Source organism: Nomascus leucogenys, chromosome 5 (assembly GCF_006542625.1).
Source record: "Nomascus leucogenys isolate Asia chromosome 5, Asia_NLE_v1, whole genome shotgun sequence".
Lineage (NCBI taxonomy): Eukaryota > Metazoa > Chordata > Mammalia > Primates > Hylobatidae > Nomascus > Nomascus leucogenys.
In genome coordinates, this window is record NC_044385.1 from 119,802,036 (window position 1) to 119,820,217 (window position 18,182).

At 38.6% G+C, this 18,182-nt stretch overlaps 1 protein-coding gene across 2 annotated transcripts in view; it reads right to left on the reverse strand.

The window, feature by feature from the left end:
- Positions 1-1,276: 1,276 nt before the first annotated feature.
- The window catches only part of DCT (dopachrome tautomerase), a 42,392-nt gene continuing 25,486 nt past the window's right edge, over positions 1,277-18,182 (reverse strand). The window contains exons 7-10 of one of the 2 annotated variants that reach the window (XM_003257387.4): positions 16,731-16,786; positions 9,841-9,883; positions 7,570-7,771; positions 1,277-4,073 (exon numbers count right to left, since the gene is read on the reverse strand). In XM_003257387.4, the coding sequence (XP_003257435.2) occupies positions 3,895-4,073; positions 7,570-7,771; positions 9,841-9,883; positions 16,731-16,786 (480 nt within the window). In that variant the 3' untranslated portion in view covers positions 1,277-3,894. The remainder of the gene's footprint in view (positions 4,074-7,569; positions 7,772-9,840; positions 9,884-16,730; positions 16,787-18,182) is intronic. The other variant, XM_003257386.4, reaches the window with a different exon arrangement.

Consider the following 18,182-nt stretch of genomic DNA (forward strand, 5'->3'; position numbering starts at 1 on the left):
TAATATTCTTGTGTATGGTTTTCAAGATTTCATTTAATGACCTGCCAAAGCAGAATTAAATGCATAAGGGTTTTTTTCAGCTTGAACTGCTGTTATGACTAAAGTCAAAGTATTGTCATCTTTGGAGAGTTTCTAAAGCAATTGCTGCTTGAGTCCATCAGTGTGAGAGAGGCATTGGTTTGCCCGACTAAATAATTTGCCCACTAACTCCTTCCACTGAAACAAAGCTTTTAGGATATCAGACAGTGGAGGATCCTAAAATGGCATGTGTGAGGACTTAGAGGAGACGTGGGTGGAAATCTTAACTTCCTATCCTAGTCCCTAAAAATGGTAGAATTAAGGCCTACCAATAGTAGGAAGAAGATACATCTAGAAAGCAAATACACCTGAAGAGTGTCTCCTTGTGTTAGGTTGCATAGAGTATAATTCTATCTAGCATATGTGCAATTCAAAATCTGAAGGATAGGTTGTATGGTAACTTCATGGCAGGGATCTTCTGTTTTATCCAGTACATCTTAAAACAGATGTCAGAAGCTCTGAATGAAACATTCTACTTTGAGATTAGTTTATTCATTCACTTATTCATTCAAAGAATATTTATAAAGTACTCAGGATAAGTAAGGCACTATAGAAATAGGAAGAGCTTCAACCTTAGATTTTTGCCATTGCATTAGAGAAAGTAATTACCTCCTACTAGGGGTGAATTGGTTCATTTATGCACGTATATCAACCACCAACATTCTCTGAGTACTTAAGGCAAGGTGCTTTGATATAATGACTGTGTAGCTGTACAGAGGGGTGTACAACCTGACCTTTAACTTCAAGTCTAGATGTGGAAGCAAACCTCACGTAACCATTACCACATTGCTTCTAACTTTCTTCTTCTGGGGGTCTCCAACAAATTGACCCATCTCGAAGGCTTATCTGGGGGATCACCAAGTTAGCTGCTGCAGGACCTCTCTTCCCTGGTTGGTCACTTGAAGTAGCCGCCTGCTTCTGCCCCAGGATTAGTCATTAGACTGTGGGGATATCAAAAGTAACTTCACCTGAGGAAAGGCTGGCTCTCCTTTTCCCACCTGTTCAATACAGATTCAGAAAACAGCAATTGTTTGGAAACTCACCAGAAAATAGCATATCGGTTTAAGAGATTATTTTTCAGACTGAGGTTGTTATTATATTTTACATGTATATATATTTCAATATACATGTTGAGTGCCCAAAAGACGGGAATTGATGCACACAAATTAAAAAACAATAATCCTCAAAAGACAAACAATAATCTGCAAAACAACATTTATTTTTAGTTTCCTTTTTAGTAAGTTTTCTACTTCTTAATAATGTGAGATTAAAACTACTCATTAAAAGTATTATAATTAACAATGTTAAATCCTAAGCAAGATACAAATCTCAATTTTAGAATTAGAAGAGAATTTAATGCGCAAAGGAAAGATGTTATTGCATTTTATCCCATTTCTGAATATTAGCTTTATAAAAAGCATTTCTATTAAAATCATACATGCAGGTTTTCTAATATTAAAGATATAAGCAGTAAAGTGATCTGGTCATTTCTTCAAGGTTGAATTCTTCCCCCTATCATTGAGAAATATAGCCCACAGTATTTGGTGACATTTTCTGAGTTTATTTGCATGATATTCAACGTAAGTAAATACCAACTTTTTATTCTGTTGGTTTATCCTACCTTAATATTTGTTAAAATGCATTCATAATTGATTTATTGTAAGGTCAGAAAATGCTAGAAAATTGTATTTCTCTTATATGAACTACAAAATTAGGAAATTCTCTCAGGAAGACATTATAAAACATAATAGTTGTAAAAAGTTGCCCACACTATAGATAAAAGTAGCTAAGTATAATCGATTACTATTTTTTTCTACCTAAGATAGATCTTGCTTTAACCAAATCTTGTGAGAATATGATATATGAGAATTCTGATATACCTGACAGATAAGCTAGAGGTGGTTATTTGCCTTACGAAATTATTCACAATAGTTCACCTATAAAAAGTAACTTCTCCTGGTGCTTTTAACATAATTGATTTATACATAACTTTTCAGAAATATATGTACCATGCACAATTATATCTTCATTTTCATAAATTTCTCTTTTTGTTTAAAACCAAGATTTAAAAATGTGTTCCCCAACTATCCTGAGCTCAGAGCATAAACCTTCCAGAGTGGAGCATGTGAAAGATACAGTGCTGTATTTTCCATCAATATTGTTAGTGGCAGGAATTGAGAGGTATGCATGTGGCTGAAGCTAAAAAGCCCAAGCAGTGCTTTATCCCCATGAAGGACTCCGGGCTATCTTGATCTTCACCACTGAGCCTGCTCTCAGATGCACCTGTAATTTTATGAGATTCAAACTCAAATTCAGTTTCAACTGGGCTTTGTCCATTTCTCTGGCTTTAGCAGTCCTATTGCATGGGGTAAACTTGCACCCTCTAGGGTGAGTCTTGCACCCTCTAGGACCCCTTATGTAGAAGGCAGCTCCAGGGACCTCTTAACACCCATTCTTTACAGACATTCATTCCAGCAGAGAGGGGCCTCGACAGACAAGCCACGCCCTAGAACGTCAGTCTCACTCCTGATGCACAGAAACCAGATATGAGCAGATGAAATTTGCCTGGAAATCTCAAGAGCCATTAACTTCTCTGAAGTGGGGTCCATCATGATAAGTCTGAACATCGTAGTAAAGATTGCCTCATTTTTATTTCTCATTATCTGATGATTGCATAGCAGAATATAACCACTTAATTCTGAATTGTCATGTTTTGTACAGATGGTTTGCTTTCAAATGATAAGACTTAGTTGATCAGCATTCATAAGTAACTGTGAGTATACGGCAACATTAATGAATCTAACATCAATGCTTAAAAATAAGCCAAGTGCATTATGTGGGAAAAATTTTTCATCTGAGGCTACCTAGTAAAAAAATTGGTTCAGGATCAGTCAAAGAGACCTCAGAGTAATGGGACTCAAGTCAAATAGTCTCATGTTCAGGTTTACAGCCTCACCGGCCTTCAGTCAGCCTTCCTTGGAAAGAGTAATTCTGTATTTGTTAATAGATTTACAGTAGTATATCAACTAACCAGGAAACTCTATAATTTTATTATCTTCTCTATTTATTACTATAGAATCAATGTGTATTCAGCTATTGAATCCTGTAATATAGGTTTACTGTTTAAAACCGCAGATTTTAAGTAAAATCCGTAAAATCTAATTTACACAATAGAGCGGAATTGATCCTTCATTTAGTCATTTTCCATCCTGTAAAGAAAACAAGGCTTATTCTCATCTTCTAAGCTGGAGAGGAAAAAGATAGAGAAAAGAAGAAAAAGAAGCCCAAGGAAGACAATCAGGAGGGTGCCTAGAAGCAGAGATGTTTATAGCTAAAAGGGATCTTGGAGATTCATCTAGCACTTACAACCTCCCACCTCCATGCCATTACCAATAAAGACACTGAGGCTAGGAAAGATTGATGCATGGTCTTGGCCAGGTCTCACATTGCACTGACCTGCAAATTTAAATGACTCCCCTAGATCAATGTTTTGGGATTTTTCTGTTTTTTTAAATGCTTTCAGAAAAGGAGGAGGCTTAATCAATATGGGGGGTTATAATTAGATATCACAAATTGTCAGGTCTACCTTTATTTGAAGATAGAGGTAGCCTCAAGCACTTTAGCTTGGGTTTGTTAAACCAGCAAGCAAAGAGGAAACTACAGCTAAGCATCTTCTGAATGAGATCATCATCACTAGAGAAGAACCTATGTCAAAGATCTTCAACTCAAGAAGGAACAGTGAGGATTAGTTCCTTTATTGTCAGGGTCAGAACTGTGGCTTGGCCAGCCTCTTCTCTTAGATAAGGCATGAGCACCCTAGGCTTCTTCCGTGTATCTCTTGCTGCTTAAATGTGTCTCCATTAGGGGTGTATATCCTTTTCGAAGTCTTCTATATTGAAGAAAAGCCAGCAGCACAAAAAGACCAACTAAAGCCACCAGTGTTCCCATGACTACCGAGAGGGTTGTGGGCCAACCTGGAGTTTCTTCAACTGAAACTAAAGCAGAAGAGAAGGTTCTACAATCAGAATTTTCATCAGCTGAATACTTTCAGAAGAGAAAAAGAGCAAACGTACTTGACTTTTGCCTGCTTTTTGTTGATAAAGCAAAACTATTCGTGCTAGACTAAAATTTATCTTCTCCTTTCTCACCATTTACCATATCCACAATTGTTTTTCTTGGGAAGTCAGAACTGGCATCCCATTACTTAAATACAGCTTATTGCATTTTAAAAATTTGTTACAATAAATGCTTATGCCAAAGAAACCCTCTAAGGAAGAATGTAACTACTTTTCTGAGTTAGAAACTCATTTGTAAAAGAGCATGCTAAAATGGCATCAGGGGAGCTGCAAAATATACAACCCTCGGGAAGAGAAATTCTGCTATTGTCTCTACCTTTTTTATAGAATGATAAACCTGTGAGAGGGATCAGACTGGCTATTACACCAGGAGACACTCAATAACCAAGCAGATGATATTTATACCCATTCAAATAGTTGTGAATAAAATGTAAATCTCCCACATGATAAATCCAATCTTCTACTCTCATATATTTTATAAGCACTCTTCTACAAAATTAGTGGATTTCATTTTTTGGTTTTTTTTTTTTTAGATGGAGTCTCGCTCTGTCACCCAGGCTGGAGTACAGTGGCATGATCTCGGCTCACTGCAACCTCTGCCTCCTGAGTTCAAGCGATTCTCCTGCCTCAGCCTCCCAAGTAGCTGGGATTACAGGCACCCATCACCATGCTCAGATAAATTTTGTATTTTTAGTAGAGACAGGGTTTCGCCACGTTGGCCAGGCTGGTCTGAAACTCCTGACTGCAGGTGATCCACCTGCCTTGGCCTCCCAAAGTGCTGGGATTAGAGGTGTGAGCCACTGCACCTGGCTGAATTTCATTTTTTAATATACATATGCCTATTTGTCATTTATCTTAAAAATTATATTCTCCTTGGCCAACTGTTCTTAAATTCAGCTCCTCTGAATTTGTTCTATACCTTACACTCACCTAAATATAAGATTCTCTTTCTAGTCCTTTTTCTGCAATCCGATGGGAGGTCCTGACCTGTCCTGATGGGATTCCTCCAAGAGGGTTTTGATCTGTCTCCTCCTGTTTCAACCCAGCAGCACCTATTGCCAACTTCATCTTCTTAGAACACAGATATTTTGAGTCTGGCATTTCTTTGTTCAAGACCAAAAAATGGTTGCCTTTTGCTTTTGTCCAAATCCTCTGCCTAGTTTTTTTAAAAATTATGTTTTAGAAATTGTGGTAACATACACGTAACATAAATTTGACCACCTTGACCATTTTTAAATATGCAGTGCAGTGGCATTAAGTACATTCACATTGTTCTGTGACCATCACCACCATCCATTCTCAGAACCTTTATACCTTGCAAAACTGATACATTGTGCCCACCAAACAGTAACTCCCTATTCTCCCCTCCCAACCCCTGGTAACCAGGGGTCTCTATGAATTTGACTATCTCATAGTCTCATGTAAGTGGAGTCATGCAATATTTGTTTTTATGTCTGGCTTATTAAACTTAGCTTAATGTCCTCAAGGTTCATCCATGTTGTGGCATGTATCAGAATCTCCTTCCTTTTTGAGGCTGAATAATATTCCATTGTATGTATGTACCACATTTTGTTTATTCATTCATCCACTGACGGACACTTGGGTTGCTTCTACCTTTTGGCTATTGTAAATAATGCTGCTGTGAACATGGATGTGCAAATATCTCTGCTAGATCTTGCTTTCAGTTCTTTTAGGTATACCCGGAAGTGTAATTGCTGGGTCACATGGTAATTCTTTGTTCCATTTTTTTGAGGAATCACCATACTGTTTTCCATAGTGGTTGCACCATTTTACATTCCCACCAGCAATGCACAAGGATTCCAATTTCTCTACAGCCTCAGCAATATTTACTATTTTCTATTTTTTTGACAGCAGTCATCCCAATGGGTATGAGGTGGTATCTTTTTGGGGTTTCTGCCTGGCATCTAAGGCCCTCTGTACCTAGGCTCTTTCATAAATCTGAACTTAATTTGAGATCGTCCTCTGCCCAAGGGTCCCACTACAGCCAGGCTTGAAAGACTCAGCTCAAAGAGAGAAAGACTGAGCTCTGAAATCATTTTGATTGCTTTCTAGGCTGAGACTTTGGGTAAATAGGCTGTGTGATTTTTCAGCTTCTTGATTAAGGTTTTTTTTTTTTTTTTGAAACAGGGTCTCATTCTGTTGGCCAGAGTGGAGTGCAGCAGCAAAAACAGGGCTCAGTGTAGCCGCTACATCCTGGGCTCAAGCAATTCTCCCATCTCAGCCTCACGAGTAGCTGAGACTACAGGCATGCACCACCAAGCCCAGCTAATGTTTTTTGAATTTTAGTAGAACAGGTCTCAGTATGTTGCCAGGCTCCTAAGATTCTTTAAATGGTGTGTGGAGCCATATTGGGGTCTGGGCCAAAAAGAAAAACATGTGCCCTGTATATACTTATCAAAATATCCTCCCATATGTTGAACCAACTGGGAAAAGTTAATAAGAAATCTACAATCTTCAAACATGACTTTAAAAACAGTAACTAATGAAACATACACATAGAGTCCCATGTAACCCAATCTGTTGGTAGACCAATCAATGTCAACCCTCATGAACCTATCCATCAGGGGTGATATAGGCTAAATTGGAAATGACTGATTCAGTTATAAGATGATGTGGGTGTGCAAAACAAACAAAAGTCTGCCTTTAAAATTTTGATGGCGTATTAGTCATTGTTAATTTTTTGCATTAACTTTGATTTTCCAAAATTTTGTATTATATTATTACTTACCTTGATTACTGAGTTTTCTGGCCTCCCCTTGAATTTTGTGCTCAAGGCAAATGCTGTACTTTCCTCACCCTAATCCCAGCCCTGCCCTCAAGAAATAATCTCTAAATCCAGCTAGTCCCTATACAGTGTGGCTAGTTCATTTTTACTTCATTGGTTCGAAATTTCAAAGAACCATAGGGAGGTTTTTTATTAATCCAATTAATTCAGAGAGAATTGTCAAGTCAGGTGTAGAAGTAGATAGTTCATTTAATAAGATCTATTTACAACTTTCAGTTTTCTAAAACAAGAGTCAGCTCATTAGTCCTTTTCTGATGTTTAATTGGTAGTTTAAAGGCTCCTTTTGCTAAATACATATATGCTAGAAAAATGGTCAATAAACTTAACTAGACCTGAAAGCTTCAGTTAAAGGTCTTGGTTTACATAGAAAGAAAGAAAGAAGAAAGAAAGAAAGAAAGAAAGAAAGAAAGAAAGAAAGAAAGAAAGAAAGAAAGAAAGAAAGAAAGAAAGAAAGAAAAGAAAGAAAAGAAAAGAAAAGAAAAGAAAAGAAAAGAAAAGAAAAGAAAAGAAAAGAAAAGAAAAGAAAAGAAAAGAAAAGAAAAGAAAGGAAGGAAGGTAGTTCCTGTAGAAGATGAATGAATCACCCATTTGGAAGTTGTGTTAAGTTACCTGGCAGATCAATGGCATAGCTGTAGCCAAGTTGGTCTGCGGTTAAAAAGAGTTCTTCATTAGTCACTGGAGGGAAGAAAGGAACCATGTTGTACATCCGATTGTGACCAATAGGGGCCAGCTCCTGAGGCCAAGCATCTGCAGGAGGATTAAATCTTTTCATCCACTCATCAAAGATGGCATCAGTAAAGGAATGAAGAACCTGCAAGACAATTGAACCCAGTGTTTAATATGAATCAGTCTGTTTCGATCACACCAACCTGACTGTTGCTTTCTCTAAAGTGGAATAACTTCTTCTTGACCTGGGAACTTCTGTATACCCATATATGGAATACCCCCTTCTGTATACCACCGTGAGGAAGCCCAAATCAACTCACATAGAGTGACCATGGTGAGGATCACGATTTCAAGAAGAAAAACAGTTAAGTTTTCAATGATGTATGAATCTCTCTCTCCAAGCAGGATTATAAACCCCTTTGTCAAGTCAGCAAATGAAAGTTCATGTTGGATTTAACATTGGTTGCAGATTGAACATTTGAAGCCTTCAACATATATGTGTTAATTATGAAATTCAGAAAAAGGCAAATATGATAAGATATATGTTCTAGTATTGAGATGATTTGGTTTAACAGGAGAGAAAGAAAAAGTTGCGTTTACAGGTTGAGTATCTGAAAATCTGAAAATTTAAAATCTAAAATTCCCCCAAACCTGAAACTTTTTGAGTGCCAACATGACACTTGAAGGAAATGCTCATTGGAGCATTTTTGGATTTTTTGGATTTGGGATGCTCAACTGATATAATGCAAGTATTCCAAAATCTGAAAAAATTCAAAATCCCAAACACTTCTGGTCCCAAGCATTTCAGATAAGTGATACTCAATCTGTATCAATATTATAATATAAAGGAACAGGAAATTTTTCTCACCAGGAATACTCTTCTATCTACTCATTTCACTTGAATTCTTGCTGTTATGCCAGCAAAAGAAAGTCTAAAAATGTAATGTACAAAGTGCTCATTTACATTTTCTCAAGGAAGCCGTTAAAGTCCTTTTAAAATAAAGCAATTACTATATGTTTTGAAATATTAACAGCAAAATTTCCACGTTGATAGCCCTGATTTTGTAACATGATACAAGTTTGAGAGTTCAGTCCCACCTTGATGGCAGTTGTTGGAGTTCCTTGCTCCTTCCTGGACGGTAAGTTCAAGGAGCTCAGGGGCAGTGTCCTGTTTTCATTCCCCCTGGATCCCTAGAGCTTGTCACCCCAGGGTGTCTCACATGGAGAAAGGGAGGTACTTATTTTGGTAAATACTTATTCAATGTATTCATTCCTCCATTCACCACTGTACCCTGTACCTCATTTATAGCACTGATTAAATGATACTATAACTTGTTTTTTATGTATCTACGTCCCCTAATAAGATCCTACCTCCTTAAGGTCTAAGATAAGGACTTTTCAGCTTTGAAGCCTCAGGCTTAGCATACAACCCGGACCGAGTCAATGTTTACTCAATATGTGTTGGCTGATGACAGTGTCACGCAGACACTTTGCGTACAGTGCAAAGCTTAGCATACAACCTGGACAGAATCAATATTTACTAAGTATGTGTTGGCTGATGACAGTGTCATGCAGCTTTATTTACTTAAACAGTTTGTGCAAATAAACAGTGTCTAGGGATATACAAAAATATATTTTCCAAAGAAGGCCACACAATGTTTGTTTCTTGGCTAACATGCTTTTCTAGAATCTTGCCACTCCTTCACTGAAGGCTGGCTTCAACCGGCCTTCCCTTGAAACTTGGTGAGTTTCTGACTCTTTTATAACCAATAAAATCCAACAGAAGTGACATTTTGTGACTTTCAAGGTTAAATCATAAAGTGTATTGCAGCTCCTATCTTGTGCCTGAGCCCTGAACCATGAAATAAGCAGTCTAGCTGTCCTGAGGCAGCCATGCCATGAGGAAGCCCAAACCAACTCATATAGAGTGACCATGATGGTGAGGCTCAAGATTTCAGGAAGAAAAACAGATGGCGGGCCAGTCCACAGCTGTTCCAACACCTATCACCATCTGACTGCAACTGCACTGAAAGATGCTAGGCTAGAACTGCCTAATCAAGCCCTTCCAAAATTCCTGACCCACAGAAATGGTAAGAAATGAAATGGTCACCTTCGAGCCACTGAGTGTTTGGGTAATCATAATCTGTCATGCAGAAATGGATAAGCACAACAAAGGACAAAAGCCTGAGTAGGGCCTCACAGGCTCATAGTTACCAGCACGTGCAGGGAAGGGAGTTCCTTGGTCCCCTTCTCTTTTCTCTTGAGACACAAAATTTAATAGAAATTTTGTTTGTAGTTCTTACATTCTCAGTGTGAGCTGAATTGGGACCCGCTGCCCCATGCAGAAGTAGCCCATTCCTGGAGGCAGGGGAGAAAGCATGGGGGTGGGGGTGAAATGGGAAGAGCCCCATTCTTCCTCAGTGTTGGGGGGCTAGAGATGCCACCCCCTTCTCCTGGCCCACTCTGGGCTCCAGGAAGGAGAACAAATGGAATGTCAGGCCTGAGACTTCTCCTCCACACTGCTGCCTCCTGGGTGGGAGGGTAGCTAAGGGATCCAGACAGAGAATGAGGAGGCAGAGGTGGTGAAAGGCAGGTAGTGAAGCAGCTTGAGATGAATAAAACACAGCCCGTGGAGCTGATGATCCAGGATCGCAGAGGTCTGTAAACCTCAACAGTGGACACCAATAACATGGCATTGGGAAGGTAGGGAAGATAAGATATATTAGGCACCTAGCACACAGCACCTTTCTTGTAGGAAATGGTTTATTCAATGGTTGCTATCACTATGACTATACCATCAGTACTACTATTATTTTAACTTGGGACAAGGACTTATGGAAGAATAATGAAGGAATTTGCATTTTGCAGGCAGGTGGGGCCTGCAAGCACCTCTGAAATCACACACGCTATACATACAGCCAATGAGGAGCTGGGCATTTAGGAATGCATGTGGCACATGCCTAGCACTTTTCGATAAGTAAATTAGTGACTATTTATTAGTGTTTGCTCAATTACCCATAATGACATATTGAATCCTCAAAGCAGCCTGATTTGGTGGATATTATTTGTTTGCTCAGGCTGCTGTAACAAAGTACCACAGACTGGGTGGCTTAGACAACAGGCATTTGTCTTACAATTGGAGACAGTGTCTCACTTCTAGGCAGCTGGAAGTCCAACACCAAGATGTCAGTGGGGCTGGTTCCTTCTAAGCACTGTGAGGGAAAATCTGTTCCACACCTCACTCCTACCTTCTTGGGCCTTGCTGACAATCTTTGGCATTCCTTGCCTTGTAGATCTCTGTCTTCATCCTCATGTAGTGTTCCCCCTGTGTGCAGGTGCCTATGTCCAAATTTTCCCTTTTTATAGGGACACCACTCACACTAGATTAGGGACTTGCTCTACTCCAGTATGACATTTTATGTTAATAAACTATATCTGCAACTATCCTGTTTCCAAACAAGGTGACATTCTGAGTTATTAGCTATTAGGACTTTGACATACGAATTTTGCGGGGCACAATTCAACCCATGACATTATTACCCGGTTTTATAGATGGGGAATAAAAGGAACAAAAGTGTTAAGTGACTTCCCTAAGCTCACACAGCTAATATACGGTAGAGTAAGAATTTGAACCCAGGAAGTCTGGTTCTAAAGTGAGAGTTCTTAATCCACATACTCTACTTCCCCTACACCAGCGGTCCCCAACCTTTTTGGCACCAAGGACTGGTTTTCTAGGAAGACAATTTTCACGGAACGGGGTGATGGATGGGAAGGGAGATGGTTTTAGGATGAAATCGTTCCACCTTGGATTATCAGGCATTAGTTAGATTCTCATAAGGAATGTGCAACCTAGAGCCCTCTCAGGTGCAGTTCATGATAGGGTTTGCACTCTAACGAGAATCTAATGCTGCTGATCTGACAGGAGGCGGAGCTCAAGTGATAATGCTCAGTTGCCTACCATCCACCTGCTGTGTGGCCCAGTTCCTAAGAGGCCACAGACCAGTACGGGCCCATGGCCCAGGGGTTGGGGACCCCTACTTTACACCACCACACTGTAGTACAACCTTCAGGACCAACTAGAATGAGAAAAATTGATTTTGAAGGCATATTCTCCAATCTTAACAATGCAGAAAGAGTATAGTTTGACCTATGAGTCCTAAGCCAATCATGAACTTTTAGATACTGTCTGAGTTCAAGTCAGGGATCAAATTGTGATGATAGAGAGAGACAAGAGACTATCAGGACATAAGAAAGATGCAGATTCAGTGCTGTAAGAGGCAAATAACTTATAGAAAGTATCAGAATTCACCAAGGGAAAAATGTAAATAATAAAGGAGAAGACAAGATTCTAAGGCAATTAATAATCTGGAGAGAGAAAAAAAATAGGGGAAAATAACAAGGAGTAATTGAAATTGTAGCTCTCAGGAGGGCTATAAAACATACAATAAATACTCTCATAAGGCTGCACACAGTGGCTCATGCCTGTAATCCCAGCACTTTGGGAAGCTGAGGCAAGAGGATCACGTGAGCCCATGAGTTTGAGACCAGCCCCAGCAACAGAGTGAGACCTCATTTCTACAAAAATTTAAAAATTAGCTAGGTGTGATAGTGTGCGCCTGCGGTCCCAGCTACTTGAGGCTGAGATGGGAGGATCACTTGAGCCCTGGAAGTCAAGGCTGCAGTGAGCTATGATTGTGCCACTGCACTCCAGCCTGAGTGACAGAGTGAGATACTGTCTCAACAACAACAATAAAGCTCTAGTAAGAACTATATAGAGTACCCAAATTACAGAATGTAAGATTTTTTGAAAAGACTGGTATGCGCTGAGAAAATCCAAAGAATCCAATGAACAAAATGCTGCAAGCGATAACATATCTACAAGCTAAAAAGAGAAGTACTACAATCTATGGAATAGGTAGTTTTGTTAAAATTGTGGGCATTATTCCTCAATAAGATACCTTGAATTGCTCTTGAGAAACTAATTGTATCTTTGTTAAATACAAGTTAAAAATGAGCTCAGTTAATATCTCTGTAAAGGGTCAAATGTCATTTGAGGGTAGGAAGCAAAAGCAGAAGTTAAATGAAAGTGTATCGTTGGGCCGGGCATGGTGGCCCATGCCTGTACTCCCAGCACTTTGTGAGACTGAGGTGGGAGGATCACCTGAGGTCAGGAGTGCGAGACCAGCCTAGCCAATATGGTGAAACCCCATCTCTACTAAAAATACAAAACATTAGCTGGGCGTGGTAGCGTGCACCTGTGATCCCAGCTATTCGGGAGGCTGAGGCAGAAGAATCACTTGAACTCGGGAGGCCGAGGCTGCAATAAGCCAAGATCGCACCACTGCACTCCAGCCTGGACCACAGAGTGAGACTCCATCTCAAAAAATAAATAAATAATAAATAAATAAATTTGTATCATTGGTGCCTTTCATCTGCTCGAGGGCTACATAGCTATGTTTTGGTATTAGAAATTGAGTACTTCAGAAATGAGGTTCCAAATTTTGGCATATAAACCTATTCTGTCTTGTTCCAACAAAATGAGGATAGGTACAGAAAAGAAAAAAAAAACACTAAATTTCAAAGTAGAAGCCATATTGAAAAAAAATATATGATTACATGGACTTTCAAGGTAAAGATTTTTAACGTAACCCATGCAGGAGAAAGTAATCAACCAACAAATATTGTACCTGCAGGCATAAAGAAAATACAATACAAGAAAGTGTGCAATCTTTTTTCAAGATCATTGGAGGATAAAGTTACTCCCAAAGGGCCTTAGCTTAAATGACTATAAATTCGGATTCCCACCACACAGATGAAATAAGAAAAGTTTCTGCATCTGGAGAAAGGAACCATGGAAATATGAGGCCAGCTGCAAAGATGTGTGTACATCATTAAAGACCAGCACAGTGTAGTTTTCGCCACTTGAGTTTGTGTGTTGCTGCCCAGAAGGCATCCTTTGTCATCAGACTGGATCCTATTGTGGTGACATGCTATTGCTCTGGTCCTCTGAGAGTCAGAACTAAGTGACAATTCAAACGTGATCACTTAAAAGCCACATGACAGATAGAAGCACACACAGGTCCATATGGGAACTCTAATTTAAAACTTGAAGTAGAAGGCATACATTAAAAGGTTGGTTCGGACTTTTTAAATGAGAGAATTCCTAATGGTAATTCCTAAAAAATATATTTCATCAGGCTTGCTATTTTAGGGAAATATTTATTCTTGTCTTGTTCTACCAAGGATTTGAAAATGAATATAACTGGGATGCTGGTTTCACACTGCCCTAAATAGGCCATATGTAATAGGTATGAAATAGTTAAAAAATACCCAAGCCTCTATTTAATTAACTAAGCTCTGCCACAAGAAGGTGGGTACTACACAGAGAGAATATTTCAGTGACAGACGAGAAACAATCTCCTATGGACTCAATGTGTGTGCCCTGCCCCCAACAAATTCATATTCTGAAATCCTAACCCCCAGTGTGATGGTAATAGGAAATGGGGCCTTTGGGAAATAATTAAGCCATGAGGATGGGGTTCTCATGAATGGAATTAGTGCCCTTACCAAAGAGACCCAGAGAGCTCCTTCTCCCTTTCAGCTATGTGAGGACAAGCAAGAAAATGGCCGTTATGAGCCAGGAAGAAGTTCCTCACCACACACGCAATCTGCTAATGCCTTGATCTTCAACTTCTCAGCCTCCAGAACTGTGAGAAATAGATGTTGTTTAGGCCACCCAGTCTCTGGTTTTTTTTTTTTTTTTTTTTTAGCAGCCTGAATGGACTAGGACACAACCACGGAAGAGAAAAAAAAAGATATTGGAGCAATAATAGCATCTTCCAGGCAGGGCGCAGCAAGGATGGTGCTATAATTTTCTCTCCCTATATTTCCCTATCCATTCTTTTATAGCACCCTGAGCAGGCAAAACAGAAAGTATTTCTCAGGCATTTTGGAGGAGTTATATCAGGAACACATTCTCCTACACAGACTTGTATAATAGCCTTGTATACTATATGTGTGTAAAAATGTACATAATACCTTGTATACAAGCTCTAACAGCATGCATACAAAAAAAAATCAAGAGAATTAGAAATGCCGATTCTACACCCTTGAGGAACGAAAGCTTGTTCTTCAAGAATTAAACTCTGAACAGATGCAGAGGACTACAGAAAGATTCTCCTAGGTCAACTTTAAAAGAAGTGACCAGTTCAACATGCATCATAAGCTGACATTACAGATTGGAGAAAGAGAACCAAGGTGATGCTAGAAGAGATTCTAGATAGAGACTAAGCTACCTCTCAGGCCATTCTTGACTAAACAATCATGAAAACTCTAGGAGAGAGGAGCTCAACTCAATGCTAGAACCATCTTAGATTTGTATGTAAGTTGTAGTTTGTCATTATATACATATTTTATCAGAATGAATTGGATGTAATTCATAGGTTTAGTTCTTCTCAATATAGTATGCGTTTGTCCTTATAAATTCTAGAGTTGAAGAGAACCCATTCAGGTGACATTTAGCAGCTGTGAAATTAAAGAAAACAAGCCAGCCCCCAGCCTAGTCCATAGAAACCCTGCCACCCTGGGGAACCAGAGAGGGGTCCAGCCACCCTCTCTGATACCTCAGCTCTTATAAAACTCATCAAGATGTTATGCCACTTAGGAGGTAGTAACTGTGTACCTGCTGTTTAAAAACTAGTATTAAATAAGTAAATGTGACATTTAAAAAGCATAAGTACATGCTCACGATAAAAGCAATGACTATCATTTCAAAAGCCGTGCAAAATTAGTCAGATCTGCCCTTCACCAATTAGTGTTAATTCCTATTAATATGATCTAACGGGACTTAATTTCCTCAGCTATAATGAATGCAATTGTGAAGAGACTGAGTTAAGAATTGTCTAAACTGACAAAAGGCAAAATTGTAGTTGAAAGATTGAACACACGGAGATTTTCGAATAGGAAACTTTTCTTATAAATCTCTGCTCAGCCACTTACTGATTGGTGTGACCTTGACACATTTCTTAGCCTCTCTAAACTTTATTTTCCCTGTGTTTAAAACAAGGAGAGTAGTTTACTATATACAGATTTGTTCATTTAAGAGGTGAGCTTTGCATGACATCTCGCATAGGGGCCATCACAGAATAGATGTACAATAATAGGACTTTCTCCTCACAAAAATGTACAGAACATCTACTAAGTGACAGGTACTGTTCTGGAGGTTGACTATGTTTTCAGTGATCACATTCATTTTCCACAAACTAATAAAACCTACAAAATACATCGTTACATGACCAGATTATTAGGTTTTCCAGGAAAATAAAATATTAAAAGAGAATGTTGTATTTAGTTACTCACACAGAGAACAAATTACTTTCACTAATTCTGACTTTTTTTGAATATTTAGGGATTTTTTTCTTTTTCCAGAAGTCATGATCACAAACAAAAGTTATGAAGACAGATCACAGAAAAGGAGGTGCAAATGGATTTTTTCTTTCTGAATGTCTGAAAAGATGCTGGACTTCACTTTTTTTTTTTTTTTTTTTTGAGACAGAGTTTTGCTCTTGTCACCCAGGCTGGAGTGCAATGGCATGATCTTGGCTCACTGCAACCTCCACCTCCCGGGTTCAAGTGATTCTCCTGCCTCAGCCTCCCAAGTAGCTGGGACTACAGGTGCCTAACACCACACCCAGCTAATTTTTGTATTTTTAGTAGAGACAAGGTTTCACCATGTTGGCCAGGCTGGTCTTGAACTCCTGACCTCAGGTTACCCACCCACCTCAGCCTCCCAAAGTGCTTGGATTACAGGCGTGAGCCACTGCGTCTGGCCTGCACTTCACTTATAAGAAGAGAAATGCAAATTAAAACTTGCTAAAATGCCTTTTCACCTATCACATTGACAACGATGAAAAAGCGTGATGACACAGGGACAAAGAGCATAATGAGAGGGAATAATGGGGGAGCTGTGGCTCTGACACATAGGTGACACACAGGTATTAGGAGGGAATATTGTCCAAATTTCTAGAGGCAATTCTGTAACATTTATCAAATTTCAAATTCATTTTTTTACCCTTTAAGCCAGGGATTCTATTCTCTTTACTTACCTTACATGTTCAAGGACGTTTGTTGTAGCATTGTAAAGCAAAAGATTAGAAACCACCTAAATGTCCATTAACAGAAAATAGTTTAAAATCTTAAATTTAAAATTAAAATAATACATTTCAGGATAAATCCATGCAACAGAATACTATACAGCTATAAAAAAGAATAAAAACACCCTTCAGAACTGAAATGATTTGGAGTAAGCTTAAAAAAAAAGTGGGGGGAAGGCAAAGGGACAGAGGGGTCTATAATATGCTACCATGTAGATAAATATATAAACATATTTGTTTGTGTATTTATAAAATATATCTGGAAAATTAGAAAAAAATTGTATTGTTTACTGGAAGATGGTAGTGATAATATGGACTTCATTTTATACATTTTGTATTTTGAACCTTTTATGTGCACTAAGATTTTAAGATGAAAAAATTTAGAAAACTATGCAACAACCTAAAACTTAAATAAATTGATAATGGGATATTATATGTAATAGGTGCCTTATAGAGATGGTCCTCTGTATCCAATTATAAGTAATCTAGACATGATTTAGAGTATACAGAAGGATGTACGCACCTTATATGCAAATATAATGCCATTTTATATAAGGGACTTGAGTAGTCACAGATTTTGGTACCCATGGTGGGGGGTCCTGGAACTAATTCCCTCAAGATATTGAGGGATGACTATAATTGCAACTGTATAAAACATACGAGAATATGAAAAGAAATAAGCAAAAAACTTGAGATGGAATTACAGGCATTTAAAAACTATTTTCACCAACATTTCTGTAATTATAAATAATATAAAAATCATAAAACCACTAAAAATAAAAATTTCACATACATTATTTTAATTTTTTAAAATATTAGTCTAATTATGACTTTTCTTATTTAAAGTAAAGCAAAATGGATCTATCTTTAAATGCTTCACTCTTGGGAAGAAAAAAGCAATGCCCTATTGATATGGTTTAGCTGTGTCCCCACCCAAATCTCATCTTGAATTGTAGCTCCCACAGTTCCCACATGTTGTGGGAGGGATGTAATTGAATCATGGGGGTGGGTCTTTCCCATGCTGTTCTCATGATAGTGAATAAGTCTCATGAGATCTGATGGTTTTATCAATGAGAGTTTTCCTGCACAAGTTCTCACTTGTCTGCCACCATGTAAGATGTGCCTTTCGCCTTCCACCATGATCGTGAGGCCTCCCCAGCCACATCGAACTGTAAGTCCATTAAACCTCTTTTTCTCTATAAATTACTCAGTCTCGGATATGTCTTTATCAGCAGCGTGAAAACAGACTGATACACCTATCCTTCTTTTCTAAATTTCAACTAAACTCACTCTAACTCAGAATTATTTATACCTGTAATTGTGAGCTTTTGATTTCACTAACTTTGTTGTAGCCTAGAACAGCAGACTCAGAAGGGCTCTTACAGAGTTAATTAATGGCAGTCC